This window comes from Mus musculus, chromosome 10, assembly GCF_000001635.26.
Source record: "Mus musculus strain C57BL/6J chromosome 10, GRCm38.p6 C57BL/6J".
Classification (NCBI taxonomy): Eukaryota; Metazoa; Chordata; class Mammalia; order Rodentia; family Muridae; genus Mus; species Mus musculus.
The window spans coordinates 127,230,892-127,251,671 of record NC_000076.6 but is presented as its reverse complement, the minus strand read 5'-3'; the positions used below and the strand labels follow the sequence as shown (position 1 = coordinate 127,251,671).

General features: G+C 51.8%; 1 protein-coding gene across 3 annotated transcripts in view; it reads left to right on the top strand.

The window, feature by feature from the left end:
* Window positions 1-20,780, top strand: part of Kif5a (kinesin family member 5A) — a 40,654-nt gene that overhangs the window by 14,677 nt on the left and 5,197 nt on the right. For all 3 annotated transcript variants that reach the window (XM_030244919.1, NM_001039000.4, NM_008447.4), the window contains 24 exons: window positions 3,393-3,480; window positions 3,569-3,642; window positions 4,045-4,149; window positions 4,592-4,640; window positions 5,670-5,725; window positions 5,880-5,967; window positions 6,198-6,322; window positions 7,920-8,024; window positions 8,164-8,312; window positions 8,866-9,014; window positions 9,566-9,741; window positions 11,775-11,843; window positions 12,292-12,498; window positions 12,781-12,927; window positions 13,767-13,955; window positions 14,258-14,375; window positions 14,676-14,740; window positions 14,842-14,951; window positions 15,517-15,618; window positions 15,995-16,055; window positions 17,554-17,625; window positions 17,751-17,855; window positions 20,164-20,380; window positions 20,595-20,748. In XM_030244919.1, the coding sequence (XP_030100779.1) occupies window positions 3,393-3,480; window positions 3,569-3,642; window positions 4,045-4,149; window positions 4,592-4,640; window positions 5,670-5,725; window positions 5,880-5,967; window positions 6,198-6,322; window positions 7,920-8,024; window positions 8,164-8,312; window positions 8,866-9,014; window positions 9,566-9,741; window positions 11,775-11,843; window positions 12,292-12,498; window positions 12,781-12,927; window positions 13,767-13,955; window positions 14,258-14,375; window positions 14,676-14,740; window positions 14,842-14,951; window positions 15,517-15,618; window positions 15,995-16,055; window positions 17,554-17,625; window positions 17,751-17,855; window positions 20,164-20,380; window positions 20,595-20,748 (2,780 nt within the window). The remainder of the gene's footprint in view (window positions 1-3,392; window positions 3,481-3,568; window positions 3,643-4,044; window positions 4,150-4,591; window positions 4,641-5,669; window positions 5,726-5,879; window positions 5,968-6,197; window positions 6,323-7,919; window positions 8,025-8,163; window positions 8,313-8,865; window positions 9,015-9,565; window positions 9,742-11,774; window positions 11,844-12,291; window positions 12,499-12,780; window positions 12,928-13,766; window positions 13,956-14,257; window positions 14,376-14,675; window positions 14,741-14,841; window positions 14,952-15,516; window positions 15,619-15,994; window positions 16,056-17,553; window positions 17,626-17,750; window positions 17,856-20,163; window positions 20,381-20,594; window positions 20,749-20,780) is intronic.

The window sequence follows — 20,780 nt, the reverse complement described above, 5'->3', positions numbered from 1 at the left end:
GCTCTGAGTGAGACAGACAAGTCATAGCCAGAAGACAGCAAGCATTTCACAGTTCTCCCTATCCTCCAGCTCGTACATCTTCTGTTCCTCTTCCTCAAGGTTCCCTGAGTCTGGAGTAAGGTGTGGGGGGTTTGACACAAATGTCCCATTTAGGGATGAGCATACAGTACCTTTTGTTAGTACTTTCACTAATTAACAGATCTCTGCACTTAACTGATAACCCGCTTAAAAAGAAGATCCTCTGGCCAAGGTTGGGAGAAGCTCAGGCCTATAAATATAAATATTTAGAATGCAGTGGAAGACATGTCCATTGAGCAGGTTTCACCCTAGGGTCTCATCATGTAGCCCTGACTTTCCTGTTTTGTAGGAACTTATTATGAAGGCCAGGCTGGCCTCGAATTGACAGAAACCTATCAGCCTCTGCCTGTAGAGTGCTGGCTTTAGCAATGGGCTTTTGAGCTGGATTACAGTTTCAGGTGTGAATTCTCCTCCCCTCCGGTGGGGCTCCTGACACCAACTGTCCTCTTATTGCACCACTGTGTACATGTTGCCTGGCACATCAGAACTGTAGCATAAATGTTCAAGTACTGGGTGAGACCACTGTTGTTTTCTCCTCCCACCAGAAGCCCGAATAGAACCCTCTTGCACTGTGAAAGCTCGCTAGCAGGGAGGAAGTTTCGTGGTCGGTTTGAGGTTGATTTCTTTATGTCCTGCAATCAATGTGAGTGCTGTCTTCAGTAATGGAATATTAGTGTGTAGTTATGAGATACTAAAACATTTTAAATAAGCAGGGTAGTGTTGACATATGCTTTTAATCCCTGTCAGGCAGAGGCAGGTGGATCTCTGAGTTCAAAGCCAGCCTGATCAACAAAGTGAGTTCCAGGACAACCAGGGCTACACAGAGAAACCCTGTCTCAAAAAAGAGAGAGAGAGTGTGTGTGTGTGTGTGTGTGTGTGTGTATATATATATTTATATGAATAAATATAGAGCCAGAGAGATGGCTCAATGGTTAAGAATGTATACTGCTCTATCAGACGACCAGATTTCTGTTCATAGCACCCAAATCTGGCAGCTCAGAAGCACCTTAACTCCTGCGCCAAGGGACCCGATGCTCTTTTGGACTCTCTGGGCACCTGCACTCACGTGCACATGCACATACATAAACACATAATTAAAAAAATAAAAATAATCCATTTTTATTGTGTTTTTTGTTTTGTTTTTGTTTGTTTGTTTGTTTGTTTGTTTGTTCGAGACAAGGTTTCTCTGTGTAGCCCAGCTGTCCTGGAATTTACTCTATAGACCTCAGTCTGCTTCTGCCTCCTGAGTGCAGATAGCAAAGGCATGAGCCACCACAGCCAGCTAAAATACATCTTTAAATTTTTTAAACATTTACTTATTGGGCTGGAGAGGTGGCTTGATGGCTAAGAGCATTGACTGTTCTTCCCAAGGTCCTGAGTTCAATTCCCAGCAACCACATGGTGGCTCACAACCATCTGTAATGGGATCTAATACTGTCTTCTGGTGAGTCTGAAGACAGCGACCGTGTACTCACTTACATAAAAATTAATTAATTAATTTGAAAAAGAATAAGATTCCTAAGTGGCTCCTTATTTAATTTAAAAAACTATGTATTTATTTGTATATATGAGTGATCTATTTGCATGTATGCTACATGCCAGAAGAGGGCATCAGATCCCATTATAGATGGCTGTGAGCCACCATGGGGTTGTTGGGAATTGAACTCAGTACCTGTGGAAGAGCAGTTGGTGCTCTTAACCACTGAGCCATCTCTCCAGGCCCTTAAATAGTTTAATCAAGGCCTTGTAGTCTCAACACTTGAAAGTCAGAAGAAAGACTGCTGAAAGTTCAAAGGCAATCATGAGTTACTTAGGCTAGCCAGGGCTTCATAGTGAGACCATCTGAAAAATATACACAAAGAGCCAAAACAATATATAAATGCTACCACCGATTTTATAACATAAGCAACGCAGGACACAAAGTATCATCTCTCATGGTCTCCCTTTCCAAAATAACCAAATCTACCTTGGGTTTGTAGGAGGGTGCTTGCAGCTGTAGGTCTGACTCCAGCCAAGTCGCCTTTATTTTGGCAGAGGTTGTGGCACTTTCTCTAATTTTTTTTAAAAGCTCATCTCCCAAGCTCTGCCATGGGTTGATCTAGAGGCTTACATTTCAGTTGGACAGGTTGACTCTAGAGCAATAATTCAACAGGTCTGATTGGCAGGGAGACACAACCGAGGAATCTGTCACTTAGGACGGCAGAGAGCTGACCTTGCGTTTGAGTAGAATGTCTTTGCTTAGTTCCCTGAATCTAGAGGTTCGCAGCATATTGCCTGGCTCTGATGATCTGTTTTGTCCGTTCTACTGCTGTTCCTGTGCTTGCCTTTGTTCATGGTAGACAAGCGCTCTCCCCTGAGTTACAGGTCCTTAAAGGGGCACCCCCATTTCCGATTTCCTATTTTTCTTTCAGAACGATGGAATTGCGCCATTGTCTGCACAGCGGCCCTCCACGCATGTTTCCTGCACACCAGGGAACATTCTACACCTGTGTCACCAATCCAATTTTGCATCTTTTACTTAGTACATGTTTTTAGACATTTTTATATGATGAGTGTTTTATTTTCCCTGTATGTACGTGAGTGTATGGATGTGTGCCCGGTGCTGGGAGACCGTAAGAGAGCACGGAATCCCTGACGCTAGAGTTAAGGACTCTTGTGGTGGTCGTGATGTTTCAAGACAGGATTTCTCTGTGTAGCCTTGGCTGTCCTGAAACTAACTCTGCAGATGAGGCTGAACTCACAGAATCCACCTGCCTCTGCCTCCGGAGTGCTGGGATTCAAGGAGTGTGCCACCACATCTGCCCAGCAAGTTAAGGACTTTTGTAAGCTTCCCTGGAAACAGAACTCAGGTCCTCTGCAAGAGCAGTGCATGTTCTTGGCATCTGAGCCATCTCCCCAGCCCCTGTAGAGGAAGCTCAGTAGAGGAAGATACCTGTAAACGTTGAGGGTTTTTTCACCGTTAATGAATCCTTCCCTGCTTTCCGGTTTTCTTTTGTCTTTTTCTGTCTGATTCCCCGGGAAGGCGTTTGGGCTTAGTGGGATGCTAGAACATCGCATCCAGACAAGGATCCCCTTACCCAGCCTAAGTATGTGACACGCCTTTGGTGACCCTACCACGCAGCACCACCCCACCCCCCCATCAGCGGTAAACTCAGCCTCTCTCCACGGGTTCTCTTATCTGCCACCATCCCGTGTGTTTGTGTTTTCCGGGCTAGAGAGAGAGATGCCCTGCGCAGGCTGATGGAAAGGTCTGAGGTATCCCACTTCCACATCACTCTCCTGCTCATGCCTGGCCTGTTTTCTTTCCCCTCCAGGGAAAGCCATATGTCTTTGACCGCGTCTTCCCCCCAAACACCACTCAGGAGCAGGTTTACCACGCCTGTGCCATGCAGATCGTCAAAGGTAAGAGACTTTGCCTTCAGGATGTACTTCTCGTGTCCGCCATTACCCACCGCCACCACCAGGCAGCCTTCTCTGCCTTCTCTTTCAGACGTCCTTGCTGGTTACAATGGCACAATCTTCGCTTATGGACAGACATCCTCAGGGAAAACGCATACCATGGAGGTGAGGGTTCTGACTCAGGCCTTGAGGGATTCCGGGGAAGGTCAAGAAGATCAAGAAGTCAGTCTATCGGGGGAAATCCAGGAGTCGGGGGTGAGCTGAGTCAGAGGCAGATGGGTCTGGAGGATGAAGTGAGGGACAATGTGGTAGGGAGGTTTAGAGGCGTCCCTCAGCCCTCACACTTCCACTCCCTTTCGTGACTCCAGTTGTCCTCCTTGTATCTAGAAATCCAGCAGCATTGATAGTCCAGACGCTGCTCAGCTGTCAGCTTCCATTCACAGGCAGCCACGGTGGTGACCTTCTCCCAACTGAGGATGCCCCTCATGTCACTGCTCACCCCCGTATCCCCTCAGTGTTGTCTCCCTGTGCACCTCAGCCTTACTCCGGCATGCCTTCACTCCTCAGGGGAAGCTGCACGACCCTCAGCTGATGGGCATCATTCCCCGGATCGCTCGAGACATCTTCAACCACATCTACTCCATGGATGAGAACCTTGAATTCCACATTAAGGTGATCAGCATGTGACTTCTGGGGGCCTCCGATGACGACGGAGAAGGCCCAGAATAAGCCAGCTGAATCTTTACTCTGGTTACCCCAACTTCCCGCCAAGAATGTCCCAGCCTCCACTGTCCTGGTGCCTGTCATATTGGTTTGAGATTCCTGTGTTGGAGTTAAGATCACCCCCTTGGGCTGGAGAGATGGCTCAGAGGTTAAGAACACTGACTGTTCTTCCAGCGGACCTGACTGCAGTTCTCAACACCCACAGGGTGGTTCACAACCAGTGCCAGAGGATCTGATGGGCTCTTGTCACCTCTATGGGCACCATGCATGCACATGATACACAGACATACAAATAGACAGAGCATTCATACACACACAAAAAAAAATAATAAAATTAAAACAACAACAACAACAGAACTCCTCCTCACGCCGCCCCCTTTCTCCCTAACAGGTATCTTACTTCGAGATTTACCTGGATAAGATCCGTGACCTTTTGGATGGTAAGTGCTTGATCCCTGTGGGTACAGGCATGTGAGGAGGTCGAGAACAAAGAGACCACCTCCATCCATAGCGTGGTTCCAGTTGAGCATCCAGGACATGCCTCTTTTTTTTTTTTTTTTCAGTTTTATTTAAAAAAAAAAAAAGTTTATTAAAAGGTGCAGAAGATGCTGTGGTGCAGACAGGATTACCGAATGTGCCCAACCAGAACAAAATTGGCAGACATATCACTTGGGATATTTGCTTTCAGGATGGCTGGAGACTCCTCTGCAGGCTTGCAGTCGGTTCTCAGAACTTGAAAGGGACACCCTCCTGGAAGGCCACAGCTGCTGGCCACCTTCCACTCTAAATCCCCCAACCCAGGAGTACAGCAGTTGTTAAAGTCCAGACCAAGTTAAACCTAAACACCAGCCACTGGGGTGGGCTTGACTGAAGTCAAGGACATGCCTCCTCCGCACGCCACAGTCCCTTTGCTCTGCTCCCCCACAAAATTTTCAGTCAGGAGCCATGGTGCTTGCCTGTAAAAGCGGAGGCAGGAAGATTGTAACTTTTTTTGAGGCCACCCTGGGCAACTTAGCAAGATTGTGTCTCAAAAGGAAAAAAAAAATCAAAAGGGGTGGGACGGAGGTGCGTAGTGGAGACCACCAGGCATGTGTGTGGCCTTGGGTTCAAACCCCAATTGATGTGGAAAAACAGAGAAAGAAGGAGAAAGAATCAGGGATGGGAACCTAGGCAGGAAGTCCAGCATGGGGTTCTGAGTTCAATGTCCAGTTTCCAGCTGCAGAAACAAAAACAGGGGGAAAAACCCAACCCCTCAAAGCCTGGGAGAGTCGGAGTGAGCTCAAGGCTCAGCCCTGACACACAGAGCCCAATAATAGCTGCAGTCCTGTGAGGAGGATGGAGGGATAGGGCCTGCCTGTGAACGTGGTGTTCGGGTGTCCGTGGGGCATCTTCCTACCTCGAGCGTGCCTGCAGCGTTACCTAGGGGTGGGGGTCCTGGTCTCTCTCACCCTGCTCTGTCTTGATTTCAGTGACCAAGACGAACCTGTCCGTGCATGAGGACAAAAACCGGGTGCCGTTTGTCAAGGTGAGAGCCGGGTGGGTTCTCATGCATAGTGGAACATTAAGAGTGTGCGTGGAGGGGGGGTCAGTGGAGCCCCCCAAAGTCCCTTGGGTGGTATGTGGGCAGCTCGATCTGAAGATCAAAGTTTATGGCCCCGCCCCCTCTTTGCCTCCTGCAGGGTTGTACCGAACGCTTTGTGTCCAGCCCAGAGGAGATTCTGGATGTGATCGATGAGGGGAAGTCCAACCGTCACGTAGCTGTCACCAGTAAGTGGGGACATAAAGAGCTGTTGGGTCTGGGGGTCTTCTCGCCTCTCTCCTGTGCCCACTTGGGGGAAAGCAAGCAGGGGAGGAGGTAGCCCACTGCCTGGGAAATGCCACCGTGGGGACGGGCCTGGGTGCCCTTTCTCTCTCGGTGGGTGGAATGGCAGCCAATGGCTCTGTGGCCGAGGGTAGCAGCTCTCTGAGGACTCTTGTCTCTCTCTCGTCTCCCACAGACATGAACGAGCACAGTTCTCGGAGCCACAGCATCTTCCTCATCAACATCAAGCAGGAGAACGTAGAGACCGAGCAGAAGCTCAGCGGGAAGCTGTACCTCGTGGATCTGGCCGGAAGCGAGAAGGTTGGGATCTCGGGAGGAAGGTGGAGTGGGGAGGGGGGGGCGAGTTGCAAAGGAGTCCTTGCGGGGAAAGTTTGCCTTTCTAAAAACTATATTTGAAAGAAAAATAAATTTGGCCGTGTGTGGTAGCAATACGCCTTTCACTCCAGCACTTGGGAGGAACAGACAGATAATATTACAAGCCCTCCCCAGTAATAAGCAAATATTTCACCATTAAAATATATCACAGGGAGATGGCTCAGTATGTGAAGCCCTTGTTATGCAAGCCCTGGGACTTGAGGCCAGGTCTCCAGAAGGCACATACATCCAGGCATGGTGGTTCAGGTTTGTAATTCTAGTGCTCCTACAGTCAGAGCAGTGCTCCTACAGTCAGAGGGAGGTGGTGTAATCGGCAGTGAACAGTGAAGGGACCCACCCTTAAACAAGGTAAACAAGATAGAAATTGAGGACCTACACCTGAGGTTGTCCTCCAACCACATACATGCTGTGCATGCTCCCTGACCCAATCTCTCTCTGCCTGTCTCTCTCTCTCTCTCTCTCTCTCTCTCTCTCTCTCTCTTTCCTCTTTCTCTCGTATGCACACACACACACACACACACACACACACACACACACACACACACTGATACTCCAAGGCTGGGAACATAACTCATCTGGTAGAGTGCTTACTTAGCAAGCAGGAAGCCCTGGGTTTGCTCTCCATCCTGCATAAGCAGGACATACTGGTACACGCCTGTTATCTCCTCAGTGATGGAAGCAGGGGGGTCAGAACTTCAAGGTCATCATTAGCAACGTAGGGAGTTCGAGGCCAGCCTGGACTAGTGAGCTTGTCTCAAGCAAAACAAAGCACAGGGCCGGGGAGAGGGTTCAGCTGGTGAAGTGCTTGTTAACAAACGTGAGGACCTGAGTTCAGTCTCCTGCACCCGTGTAAAAACCCGAGCGTTGTGGTGCATGCCTTTAAGTCCAGCTCCGGGAGCTGGAGGCAGGTAGATCCTGGGGACTCACTGGCCGGCCAGCATGGCTTGACCGGAAAGCCCCAGGTTCCAGTGAGAGACAGAGACTCAGACAGTTAAGGTGACAATTTCTGAGGAGCAACCCCAACTTGACCTCTGACCTCCACACACAAGCACCCACACATACGAGTAAATAGTCGTGAGTCAGGCATGGGGGTGTCATGTGTGATCCCTGCAGTCAGTGGGCAGGAGCAACATGAGCATGTGTGTGAAGCCAGCCTGGGCTACGTGGTGAGACTCTTCCCACCCTCGCCCCCGAATAATCCACAATTTAGTTTGTTCTCAATATGATACACTGCCATTACTGCCGAATCCTAGAGTGCTTGTTTTCCCTACTTCCCATCCCCTGGCAGCCACCAATTCGCCCTCTGACTTTGAATTTCCCAGTCATTAATAGTTCATGGAATTGATACAAAGGAGGGAGGAGAGCTTCGGCAAGAGGGCTCAGGTGAGCGAAGGAAAGGGCTAAGCTTCTCTCTCTCTATCCCCCTCTCCGTTCTCTCCCTCTTTTTCTAAGTGGAGAGGAGGAAGCCAGCCTCCCCCCCACACACACACACACACTTGTCCTGTACTTCCTTCTCTGACAGGTCAGCAAGACAGGGGCAGAGGGAGCCGTTCTGGACGAGGCAAAGAATATCAACAAGTCGCTGTCGGCCCTGGGGAACGTGATCTCTGCACTGGCAGAGGGCACCGTGAGTGTCCCCTGCCCCCATCCTCCACTTCCTCCCCTTCTCCCCGAGTTCTAATCATGCCGCAATCCCCAGGGAGCAGCCCTGCCCTTTATTATCCAGTTGAAATCATTTTCACATTCACGGTCTGCTCCTGCTCTAGAAAAGCTACGTGCCGTACCGCGACAGCAAAATGACGAGGATTCTCCAGGACTCTCTGGGAGGGAACTGCAGGACTACCATGTTCATCTGCTGCTCGCCGTCCAGCTACAATGACGCAGAGACCAAGTCCACGCTCATGTTTGGACAGCGGTCAGTATCAGAGTCCCCAGAGGGTCCCCGGTGCACTGCTGCTGTCCCATCCCTTCCTGTTCATACACACACAGACACACACAGACACACACACACATACCATACACACAGACACACAAACACACAGACACATATACACAGACATACACACACACAGAAACATACACAGACACATAGGCACACACAGACATACACATAGACACACACACACAAGCACAGAGAGACACACAGACATACACAGAGATACACACAGACACAGGCAGACACACACATGGGCACACATAGGCACAGACACACACACACAGGTACACATAGACACATACACACATAGGCACATACACACACAGGTATACATACACACACACATAGGCACACACACAGGTACACATAGACACATACACACATAGACACACACACAGGTACACATACACACATAGACACACACACAGGTACACATACACACATAGACACACACACACAGGTACATATAGACACACACACCATATCACCAAGGACTGCCTGGAGTCTCACCTTTGTTTTTCTCTCTGCTCAGGGCGAAGACCATCAAGAACACTGCCTCAGTGAATCTGGAGCTGACTGCTGAGCAGTGGAAGAAGAAGTATGAGAAGGAGAAGGAGAAGACCAAGGCCCAGAAGGAGACAATTGCGAAGCTAGAGGCTGAGCTTAGCCGGTGGCGCAATGGTTAGAGCGGGATCCTATGGGAGTGAGGGACAGTGGCTTCGGGACAGCCCTGTCTAGGAGTGTTTAAGGCCAGCAACCTCTGGAAGCAAGGCTGTGGGAACGGAGCCTGAGGGCCTGGAGATCCTGGCTCTGGGGAGTTGCCAGGGTGGACTCAGGCCACTTGCCCTGTTGCTGTGGCATGACACCTAGCTATAGCAATTCAGGGATGAAAGTGTCTACGCTGGCTCACAGTCTGAGAGTACAGGGAAAGGTGTGGTGGCAGGAGCAAGAGGCAGCTGCAGTCAGGAAGCTGCCCACATTTAAGGTGGATCTGCCTGGTGCTGTCCACATTTAAGGTGGATCTGCCTGGTGCTGCCCACATTTAAGGTGGATCTACACAGTGCTGCCCACATTTAAGGTGGATCTGCTCACTTGAACTAACTCAGTCTGGAAACTCCCTCTTAGACATCCAGAGGTTTGTCGCATAGGTGACGCTAGATACTGTTGCTAGATACTGTGGGGTTGATGATTTTAACATCCACACGGTCTTTCCTCTCCTGTCCGTCTGTCAGGAGAGAATGTGCCTGAGACTGAGCGCCTGGCTGGAGAGGACTCAGCTCTGGGAGCTGAGCTCTGCGAGGAGACCCCTGTGAATGACAACTCATCCATTGTGGTACGCATCGCACCTGAGGAAAGGCAGAAATATGAGGAAGAGATCCGCCGTCTCTACAAGCAGCTTGATGACAAGGTGAGTTCGCATTGTGTAGGGAGCTGAAGGCTGACATGCGAGGTCACAGAGTTTGGGCCAGTGAGACAGCAGGAACAGGCATTTGCTGCCAGGCCTGATGACCTGAGTTGCATCCAGGGTCCCACTTGGTGAGAGGAGAGAAGTGACGCCCACAAGTGCTTCTGACTTCCCTGTGCGCACACCACTCAAGTCCACGCACACTGTAGCTGGTCTAAAAGTTGGTTTGTACAACCATTATGATGTGGAAAGTGAGTTTTAAAAATAAAAGAACATGAAAAATACTGGTCATTATCACGTAGAGACAACACTTAATGTTTAACCCCTCTTCGGGTATCGTGCAGCTGAGGTATATATACAGTTGGAGTCATTTGCACCTAGTAGCTTTCTTTTAGATGGTCTCACATTTTAGGTGAGCCTCAAACTCTTGATTCTCCTGCCTCAGCCTCCTTGGTGCTGGGGTTACCAGTGCGGCCACCCTGATGGACTCCAGTCTTTTAGGTAGCATTACATTACAAGTGGTTTTCCGCCCCATTAACAGTTCTTCATAAACATGTCTGTTTGGAGCTAGTTCACTTGGTGGAGTGCCTGCCTGGAATGCACAAAGCTTTGGTTCAGTCTCCAGCAGCGTGTAATGCCAGGCACATTACATGGGGGCACACGCCTGTAATCCTAGCACTGGGAGCTAGCTCAAGGCAATCCTCAGATACATAAGAAGTTTGAGGCCAGCCTGGACACCCTGTCTGGAAAAAAAAATTCAAATAGATATCCAGTCCATTTTCCAAAGTGGATTTGGTTATTATGCATAAGCTTTCCGGCTGGAGAGACGGCTTGGCGGTTAAGAACACTGGCTGCTTTCCCAGAGGACCTGGGTTGGACTCCCAGCACCTACATGGCACTAGCAACCATCTGTAATTCCAGTTTCAGGGGATCTGATGCTCTCTTCTGGATCTGCAGGCAACAGGCACACATGGGTACACAGACACATACGCACAAGAAATACCCATACACATAAAATAATAAAATTAAAATATTTTAAAAGATTTACACACACATCATATGATGATGCAGGTGTGCTGTTCCTACCTATAATCCCAGCACCTAGAAGGTTGAGGTAGGAAGATTGGGAATTTGAGGCCAACCTGGGATACATAGTTCTAGGCCAGCCTGGGCTACATGGTGAGACTGAGTCTTAACACATATACACACCATGATCCTGGCCAAGGTTCCACTTGTCTGTATTTATTTATTTGGTTGAGGCAGGGGGATCAAGAGTTGCAGGTTATTTGCAGCCACATTGTGAGACCAGCCTTAGCTACACGAGACTCTGTCTCAGAAAGTACCCACAAGCTGGGCAACACTTAATATTTAATGGTGGTGCATGCCTTTAATCCTGGCACTTGGGAGGCAGAGGCAGGTGGATTCTGAGTTTGAGGCCAGCCTGGTCTACAGAGTGAGTTCCAGGACAGACAGGCCTACACAGAGAAACCCTGTCTCAAAAAACCAAAATAAAATAAAATACCCACAAGTTTTAAAGTTTTAATTTGTTTTTTCTTTCTTTCTTTTTTTTTAAATAACTTTTTAAAAAAGATTTATTTATGTAAGTATACCATTGCTGTCTTCAAACACACCAGAAGAGGGCATCGGATCCTATTACAGATGGTTGTGAGCCACCATGTGGTTGCTGGGAATTGAACTCAGGACCTCTGGCAGAGCAGTCAGTGCTCTTAACCACAAAGCCATCTCTCCAGCCCTATTTTGATTTTTCTGCTTTTAAATGATTTGGCTATATGGGAGTGGTAATAGGAGAGATCCAGGCCAGAGGGTATGGATGTGTAAACTTTAGCTGTGTGGTGTCAAGGTTGTCCCAGACAGACTGAAAGGGTGCTGCCACCCCCTAGGGAAACAGGGCAAAGGCCTCCTTTCTATGTGTGAGCTTTCCGACTCGGGATTTTAGGGGTTCTGGCTTCTCCCTCCCATCCCAGCACCCTAAACTGGGAGAAGTAGCCGCTCACATCCCCTCTCATCTCTGACAGGATGATGAGATCAACCAGCAGAGCCAGCTCATTGAGAAGCTGAAGCAGCAGATGCTGGACCAGGAAGAGGTAACGGTCAGAGTGAGGGATGGTCTCCATCCCTGCCAATCAAGCAACACTCCTTTAACCCAGGGCCAGAGCTGCTGACGATGCAGCTCTGTTGGTAGTGTGTGAGCGTGCCATGCATGAAGCCCTGGGGTTGGTCCCTAGCAGAGCATAAAACAGTGGCGGTGGCATAGACCTGGCATCTGGTGCACACTTGTGATCAGGATAGAAGTGCAGGCCATTCTTGGCTACAAACCTTGGGTACATGAAGCTTTATCTAAAACAGACGTAATGACCAGCCGGGTTGCTCTTAAGTCCAGGTGACAGAGCCCCGTGCTTTTCCATTCCGGTTAACGAAGCCTGGAGCTCTCTGCCCCTTGACGTGTACTCCAAGCGTGTGCCGGGTTGGGGTGTTGGAACTTCGCGCACACAGACAGTGCGCGGTCTCGAATACCCTGCCTCTTCTCCGAAGCTGCTCGTGTCCACTCGGGGAGACAACGAGAAGGTCCAGCGGGAGCTTAGCCACCTGCAGTCCGAGAACGATGCTGCGAAGGACGAGGTGAAGGAAGTGCTGCAGGCCCTAGAGGAGCTGGCGGTCAACTACGACCAGAAGTCCCAGGAGGTGGAGGAGAAGAGCCAGCAGAACCAGCTGCTGGTGGACGAGCTGTCCCAGAAAGTGGTGAGTGGCCGGCGAGGGGCCCGGGGGCCCTCACAGCGCCTCTGCCTCCCTCCACTGCTGTCTGACGTTGCCCCCTGCGCTGTTGCTGCTGCGTGTGTCGAGACATCCTCCCCCGCCCGCCCTGCCTCTGCAATCTGCCCTTCTCTCTTCCAGAGGCTTCTGCAGGGTCTGTGTTCTCCCCATAGCAGCCCTCAGAGTCTTACATGACATGCGAGGCTCTGCTCAAGCTGGGAAGGGGAGCAGGAGGCTGGTAATGGTAATGACCTTAGGGGCTGTCCCTAGGCCACCATGCTGTCCCTGGAGTCCGAGCTACAGCGGCTCCAGGAGGTCAGTGGACACCAGCGAAAGCGGATCGCTGAGGTGCTGAATGGGCTGATGAGGGACCTGAGTGAGTTCAGTGTCATCGTGGGCAACGGCGAGATTAAGCTGGTGAGTGGGACGGAGGGCGGTGCCATCCAGGTGACATTAGCAGGGTCTAGAGGTGACAGAGGGTAGAACTGACATGCAAATCTGTGTGTAAGAACGTGACCTATTGGGATCGCCGGGCAGGACCAGATTACCCACATAAGAAAGTCCCTCGGGGTGCCGAGGTGAGCAGCTGTGGTCCCCGCCCTTCTGTAGGGTGAGACAGGCTTCAAGTCAGGGGTTCGAGACTAGCAAGGATGATGAAGCAAACAAAGACAAGACTCAGTGGTTTTCAAGGCAGACGGGAGAACTATCAGCATCTGAATGTGAATAGAGGCTTTGAAGTGAGATGCTAGTTAGTAGGAGCCGTGTCTCAGTCAGGGTTACCGCTGCTGTGGTGAAACCCTGTAACCAAAGCAACCTGAGGGGGGAAGGGTCTGTTACGGATCTCAGTCCACTGAGGGAACCTGGAAGCAGGAGCTGAAGCAGAGGCCATGGAGGGGCGCTGCTTACTGGCTTGCTCAGCCTGCTTTCTTATAGCGCCCAGAACCACCAACCCAACCGTAGGCTGGACCCTCCTGCATTGATCACTATTTGAAAAAAAAAAAAAATGTCCTGCAGGCTTGCTGACAGTCTGGTATTATGAGGGCATTTTCCCAATTGAGGCTCCGTCCTCTCAGATGATGCTGGCGTGTGTCAAGCTGACACAGAACTAGCCAGCACAAACTGCTCGAAGGTGTTGATGAGTTCCCAGCTTCCTTGAGTACCCGAGAAGGAGAGCGAGTCAGATGGGGAGGGGGAGGGATGCAGGTAAGGGCTTCCCGCCTCAGAGAAGCAGCTCTCCCTCCTCTGCCCACCCTCAGCCCGTGGAGATCAGTGGGGCCATCGAGGAGGAGTTCACGGTGGCCCGGCTCTACATCAGCAAGATCAAGTCGGAGGTGAAGTCCGTGGTTAAGCGATGTCGGCAGCTGGAGAACCTCCAGGTGGAGTGTCATCGCAAGATGGAGGTGACCGGTAGGGAGCTGTCATCTTGCCAACTGCTCATCTCACAGGTGAGCGTCTGAGGATGGGAGCCATAGCATGAGAACAGCTGTTCTGGGGTGATGGATAAACTCCCAACAATGGAGATCAAGGTCTGAAGAACTAGGGGGACAGGGAAGAGGATCCAGGCATGAAGTTTAGGGGGCATTGACCTTTGACCCCATTGCCTAAAGGAAGGGTCTCTATAGGATCATGGCCTTTAACCTCACAGAGGCTATGAGGGAAGGCGTGGGAGGATAGCTGCAGTTTATAGTGAAAGATCATTTATACCTCTGTCTCCTTGATGCCATCCACCCCTCTCCTCCCCCACCAGCATGAGGCCAAGATCCGTTCACTCACGGAGTACATGCAGACTGTGGAGTTGAAGAAACGGCACCTGGAAGAGTCCTACGACTCCCTGAGCGATGAGCTTGCCAGGCTCCAGGCGCACGGTGAGGCTCCTTGGATCTGAGGTCCCAGAGGGACCCCTAGGACAGTCACACACACTGGAGGAAATGGCCGGACAGCTCCTCACTTAGCATCAGCTTGAGTCCTGGGTTGTCGGCTCACGTGCTTCTCCTCATGTAGCCTGGCCTCTGCACGTCGCTCATTTTACTCGAATCCTAGACCCTCTGTTCTTCCTCACCCCTGACAAGGCAAATTGGACTGTCCCAAACCAGAACGTCCCTATGCGCCCATCCCCTGGGACCTGAGCTGGTGTCATGGAAGCTGTCTTCCTCCCTTTCACTTAGAAACTGTACACGAGGTAGCTCTGAAAGACAAGGAGCCAGACACACAGGACGCGGAGGAGGTGAAGGTGAGCTGGGGAGGTGTGGAATGGCTGTCTGGCAGGGCAGGGGCTGTGCTGACTGTCAGCCTAGGGGTCTGGCTCTGAGCACGGGGTTGTGCTCTCTGCAGAAGGCCCTGGAACTACAGATGGAGAATCACCGTGAGGCCCATCACCGGCAGCTGGCCCGCCTCCGGGATGAGATTAATGAGAAACAGAAAACCATTGATGAGCTGAAAGAGTAAGGGGCGGGGCTTAGAGGTGGCTCCAGTGTGTCTGTCAGTCCCCTCATCTTGTTGTGGCCACTCCAGCGATCCTTCTGGATCTTTAATGTCCTCAACAGTGACACGCCTTGAGGCCCAAACTTGAGAGACACGAGAAGGGCTGGAGAGGTGGCTCTGTAGTTTGAGAGCACTGGCTTGCTTTTCCAGAGAACCTGAGTTTGATTCCTAGCAACCACGTGGTGGCTCGCAACCGTCTGTAACTCCAGTCCCAGGGGATCTGACTGCCTCTTCTGGCCTCCTTGGGTACCAGGCACACAGACATACTCGCAAGCAAAACACCCATACACATAAAAAATTAATTAAAAGACACAAGTAGTTAGGATTAGACCTGTCCTTGGAACTTTTATGATTGCAGTACTCGGGGTCCCATGTTGCCATGAAAGTGGTAGCCGACGTGTATCCCCGATAGAGCCAGTGTGTATCCCTGATATCTGAAGTCGGGTGCATCAGGGCTGGTGTGAGGGGCGGGGCTTCCTCCCCCCCCCCCCCATTGAGTGTCTCTTTATGTCCCACCCTCCCCAGCCTGAACCAGAAGCTCCAGTTAGAGCTGGAGAAGCTTCAGGCCGACTATGAGAGGCTGAAGAATGAAGAGAACGAGAAGAGCGCCAAGCTCCAGGAGCTGACGTGAGTGACACACCTACCAGCAGACATGTGCAGATGCGGGATGCATGGGGGGCCTCTGTGGGGAGAGTCACAGGATGCAAGCATGAAAGGGTGGAGAGAGGGAAAGACACCAGCAAAAAGAATTGCCAGGCCAGCTGTGGTGGTGCACGCCTTCAATCCCAGCACTTGGGAGGCAAGGTAGGCGGATTTCTGAGTTCAAGGCCAACCTGGTCTACAGAGTGAGTTCCAGGACAGCCAGAGCTATACAGAGAAACCCTGTCTCGAAAAACCAAAAAAAAAAAAAAAAAAAAAACCAAAAAAAAAACATAAGGGAGTGTTGGGGAGGAGTGTCCAAAGGGGTCTTTCTTATCTCTCTTTCTCATTTTTCCTGCTGCAGATTTCTGTATGAGCGACATGAGCAGTCCAAGCAGGACCTCAAGGGGCTGGAGGAGACAGTTGTGAGTGTCTATGCCACATAAACAGAGTGGGAGAGGGCTCCCGTGCTCCTCATCTCTCCCCCGTGCTCCTCACCTCTCCCCCATGCTCCTCACCTCTCCCCCGTGCTCCTCACCTCTCTCCCATGCTCCTCATCTCTCTCCCGTGCTCCTCACCTCTTCCCTGTGCTCCTCACCTCTCCCCCGTGCTCCTCACCTCTCTCCCATGCTCCTCATCTCTCTCCCGTGCTCCTCACCTCTTCCCTGTGCTCCTCACCTCTCCCCCGTGCTCCTCACCTCTTCCCTGTGCTCCTCACCTCTCCCCCCTGTTCCTTACCTCTTCCCTGGGCTCCTCACCTCTTCCCCGTGCTCCTCACCTCTTCCCTGTGCTCCTCACCTCTTCCCTGTGCCCCTCACCTCTTCCCTGTGGCTCCTCACCTCCCCCTCGTGCTCCTCACCTCTCCCCTGTGCTCCTCACCTCTCCCCCGTGCTCCTCACCTCTTCCCTGTGCTCCTCACCTCTCCCCCCTGTTCCTTACCTCTTCCCTGTGCTCCTCACCTCTCCCCCGTACTCCTCACCTCTTCCCTGTGCTCCTCACCTCTCCCCCGTGCTCCTCACCTCTCTCCCATGCTCCTCATCTCTCTCCCGTGCTCCTCACCTCTTCCCTGTGCTCCTCACCTCTCCCCCGTGCTCCTCACCTCTTCCCTGTGCTCCTCACCTCTCCCCCCTGTTCCTTACCTCTTCCCTGGGCTCCTCACCTCTTCCCCGTGCTCCTCACCTCTTCCCTATGCTCCTCACCTCTTCCCTGTGCCCCTCACCTCTTCCCTGTGGCTCCTCACCTCCCCCTCGTGCTCCTCACCTCTCCCCTGTGCTCCTCACCTCTCCCCCGTGCTCCTCACCTCTTCCCCATGCTCCTCACCTCTTCCCCATGCTCCTCACTCTCCCCCGTGCTCCTCACCTCTCCCCCCATGTTCCTTACCTCTTCCCTGGGCTCCTCACCTCTTCCCCGTGCTCCTCACCTCTCCCCTGGGCTCCTCACCTCTTCCCTGTGCCCCTCACCTCTCCCTGTGCTCCTCACCTCTCCCCTGTGCTCCTCACCTCTTCCCTATGCCTCTCACCTCTCCCCCGTGCTCCTTACCTCTTCCCTGTGCTCCTCACCTCTCCCCCATGCTCCTCACCTCTTCCCTGTCCCCCTCACCTCTCCCCCATGCTCCTCACCTCTTCCCCGTGCTCCTCACCTCTCCTCTGTGCTCCTCACCTCTTCCCTGTGCTCCTCACCTCTCCCCCGTGCTCCTCACCTCTCCCCCATGCTCCTCACCTCTCCCCCATGCTCCTCACTCCTCACCTCTCCCCTGTGCTCCTCACCTCTCCCCTGTGCTCCTCACCTCTTCCTACCCTGTCCCTCCTGCTCTTTTACTGTGAGTCAGTTGCACTTTTGGGATGACAGACCACAACTATATAGCCTGAGGGAGAAGGTAGACCTGGCTTCCAGTTGCCCCCAAGTTTGCATTATTCCCCCCAGGCCCGTGAACTCCAGACCCTCCACAACCTTCGCAAGCTGTTCGTTCAAGACGTCACGACTCGAGTCAAGAAAGTAAGCGTGTTCTCAAGCCACCCCACCCCTGCACTCCTCTCCCTGTCTCGGGGTTCTCCAGCCTGTTATCCCCTGTGGGGTCGATTTGGCCTCGGGACAGCCATGTCTTTCTTCCATCTAACCAGAGTGCAGAAATGGAGCCCGAGGACAGTGGGGGGATTCATTCCCAAAAGCAGAAGATCTCCTTTCTTGAGAACAACCTGGAACAGCTTACAAAGGTTCACAAACAGGTGAGTGAGAGAACGTGAGGCCGGGTCCCGGTGTCTTACCCCACAAGTCCCTGCTTGGTACTTTATCTGATTCCACGTGTGCAGTGACCTTTGCTCTGAACCTATTCTCCCCTCTCAAGGGTTTTTCTCGGCCTATCTTTGCTTAAAGTGAAAGTCCCCCACCTTGCAAGAAGAGGTTAAAATGCATGCAGGATGGAGACACATCGGGGTCCAAGGGCTGGGAGATGGGTCAGCAACAGACTTGCCTGGCCTGCACAAGGCCATGGGTGTGTCTCTCTTCGGCCCTATGATGGGATCAGGGTCCGGATATCATACTGCCAGACTTCAGACAGGGCTATAAGGAAAACAAGGGTTTTGGGCTTTTTCTTAGCAAAAACAAACACTTCATATACCTACCTGGAGCAGGTGTGCAGGACAGTAAATGATGTTCTTAGCGTGACCCGCCCAGCCTCTAGTGGGCGCCAGTCAGAACTCCTGCACTGAGCGGCTGCCTCTCTATCCCCCTTTGCTGCTTGTTACTGCTCTGTAGGTGGAAGCCTGGGTTTCAAAGGTATGGGCTGTCTATGTTAAAGGGCAGTCCCAAGGAATCAGGACAGGAAATGTTGGGCGTGTCCACAGTAGAAGCATCCTCGTCCACACCAAGGAACCAATGCTCTCGGTATTTTGGTAGCAGGCCCTCTAATTGATTCATAAAATAAGCCCCAACCTAAATTTCATTCCCCCCTTCTCAAATCTACCTTTAATTCCATCTGGTCCCATTCTCCAGCTAAGCCCTCCTTCCCCCCCCCCCCCCGCCCCCAAGCCTGGTGTCCGTGCCGTACAGTAAGGACTTAGTGAGTATATCCTTTTGAAAACTTGCTAAACTTGACTTGGTCATAAGCTGCTGGGTCTGTGTCCTTTGACTTTCCGAGGGCTTGACTGTTATCTTTCCTTCCCTATCTTATTATGAAACGGTAGAACATCTCAAGAGAAAAGCTGGATAACAGCCTGAGAGATCTTTAACAGTGCAGGCTAGGGGGTAGCTACGCTGAGAGGATGCTTGCTGAGCTTTGGCAAACAAAGCCTCAGGTTCAACCCCCATCCATACCAAACTGGGGCCAGGCATGGTGGCACAGGCCTGGAATCCCAGTACCCGAGAAGGTAGAGTTTGAAGGCAGCTGAGACTATATCGTGAGTTCTAGGCCAGCCTGGGCTACATAGTATGTCACTGTCTGCCTGTCTTTCTTTTTCTTACTTAATTCTTTTTCCTTCCTCAAAGCCTCTGCTTCTGCTCTAAGTCCCAAACTCCAAAAACCGCTCCCCTAAAGGACAGATAGGAGTAAGCAAGGTCCCTCCCTAGCAGAAGCAGTCTGTGAAGGAAATAAGAGTTGCCACCAGTTAAGCTAAACCAGGAGCGGAGAGACATTCCATGTCCCTAATCAACTAAAGCTGCATAGAAGATTCTAGCTCTGTCCCTTTCCCATCATGCTCTCTGCTGTGCTGACCTGCCTGCCTTCTTCCCTCCCTCCCAGCTCCCAAGGCCTTGCACCTGAGTAGTTTCAAGTGTCCATCAATGTATAGACACTGCAAAATGATCCAATGGCCTTTTCACTGCGGAGTGGTTACCATCACACTCTGGCATAATTTTAACAGGGTAGGGGAAGACAGCCCAGGGGGTCCCTGGGGAAAGGCAGTGAGCACAAACGTTTGTGCAATCTCAGGACTTCCTTTCCTTCCTGCGAGGCTCTGTGTGTGTGGCTGCATGGGTCCCAGAGCCTGGCTTCTACAGAGCCTAGCTTCTACTTTGCCAGGCTCTCACCTGCCGCGCCCTTCTCAGCCTGTGTCCACCCTCTGTCATGTGCTCCTGCTGTCCTGCCTTGGCACGCTCACTCAGCCATCTCATCCCCATGGGGCCCTGGAGCTGTGGGTCGGGCATGGGCTGTGGCGTACAGTGGACGGACGGGAGTGTCCAGATGGATGGCGCGTGGACAGGGCCATAGCAGAGCTGCAGGTTTTGCCACTTAGAAGACAGGGAGATGCCGGGCATTGTGGCACACACCTTTAATCCCAGCGCTCGGGACAGCCAGGGATACACAGAGAAATCCTGTCTCGAAAAACCAAAAAAAAAAAAAAAAAAAAAAAAAAGGAAAAAAGAAAACAGGGAGATGGAAGAACCGGCTAGAGCCACACACTGCTAGAGCAAGGAGGTCCCTTGACAGGGCCTTGATTGTCCTTTATTCTCTCTTCTCCCAACCCCCACGCTCCTCTGGGTGACTATTTTGGGTCACCGGCTTTTCTTCTGGGCTCTCCCGTGCGGCTCACTCCGCAGCTGGTACGTGACAATGCAGATCTGCGTTGTGAGCTTCCTAAATTGGAAAAACGACTTCGGGCTACGGCTGAGAGAGTTAAGGCCCTGGAGGGTGCACTGAAGGAGGCCAAGGAGGGCGCTATGAAGGACAAGCGTAGATACCAGCAGGAGGTGGACCGCATCAAAGAAGCCGTGCGGTACAAGAGCTCCGGCAAGCGGGGCCATTCTGCCCAGATCGGTGAGTGGATGTCAGCTGGTGAGACCGCATCGCCACCTGAGGCAAACGCAGCCAGTCCCTAAGTGCCAGACCACTCAACGCTTGCTTTTAGTCCCCAGCCTTTCCACCAGAGGATGACGCTGTCAGTTTGTGGTTTGCTGGGGTTGACCTTGGGGCCAGGTAGACTCGGGTAACCGATGATAGCTTTCTCACGGTTGTTTCTTCTGTTCTGTAGCTAAGCCTGTGAGGCCTGGCCACTATCCTGCCTCCTCACCCACCAACCCCTACGGCACCCGGAGCCCCGAGTGTATCAGCTACACCAACAACCTCTTCCAGAACTACCAGAACCTGCACCTGCAGGCTGCGCCTAGCTCCACTTCAGATATGTAGTGAGTGACGTGGGTGTGGCCGCAGTTCCAGC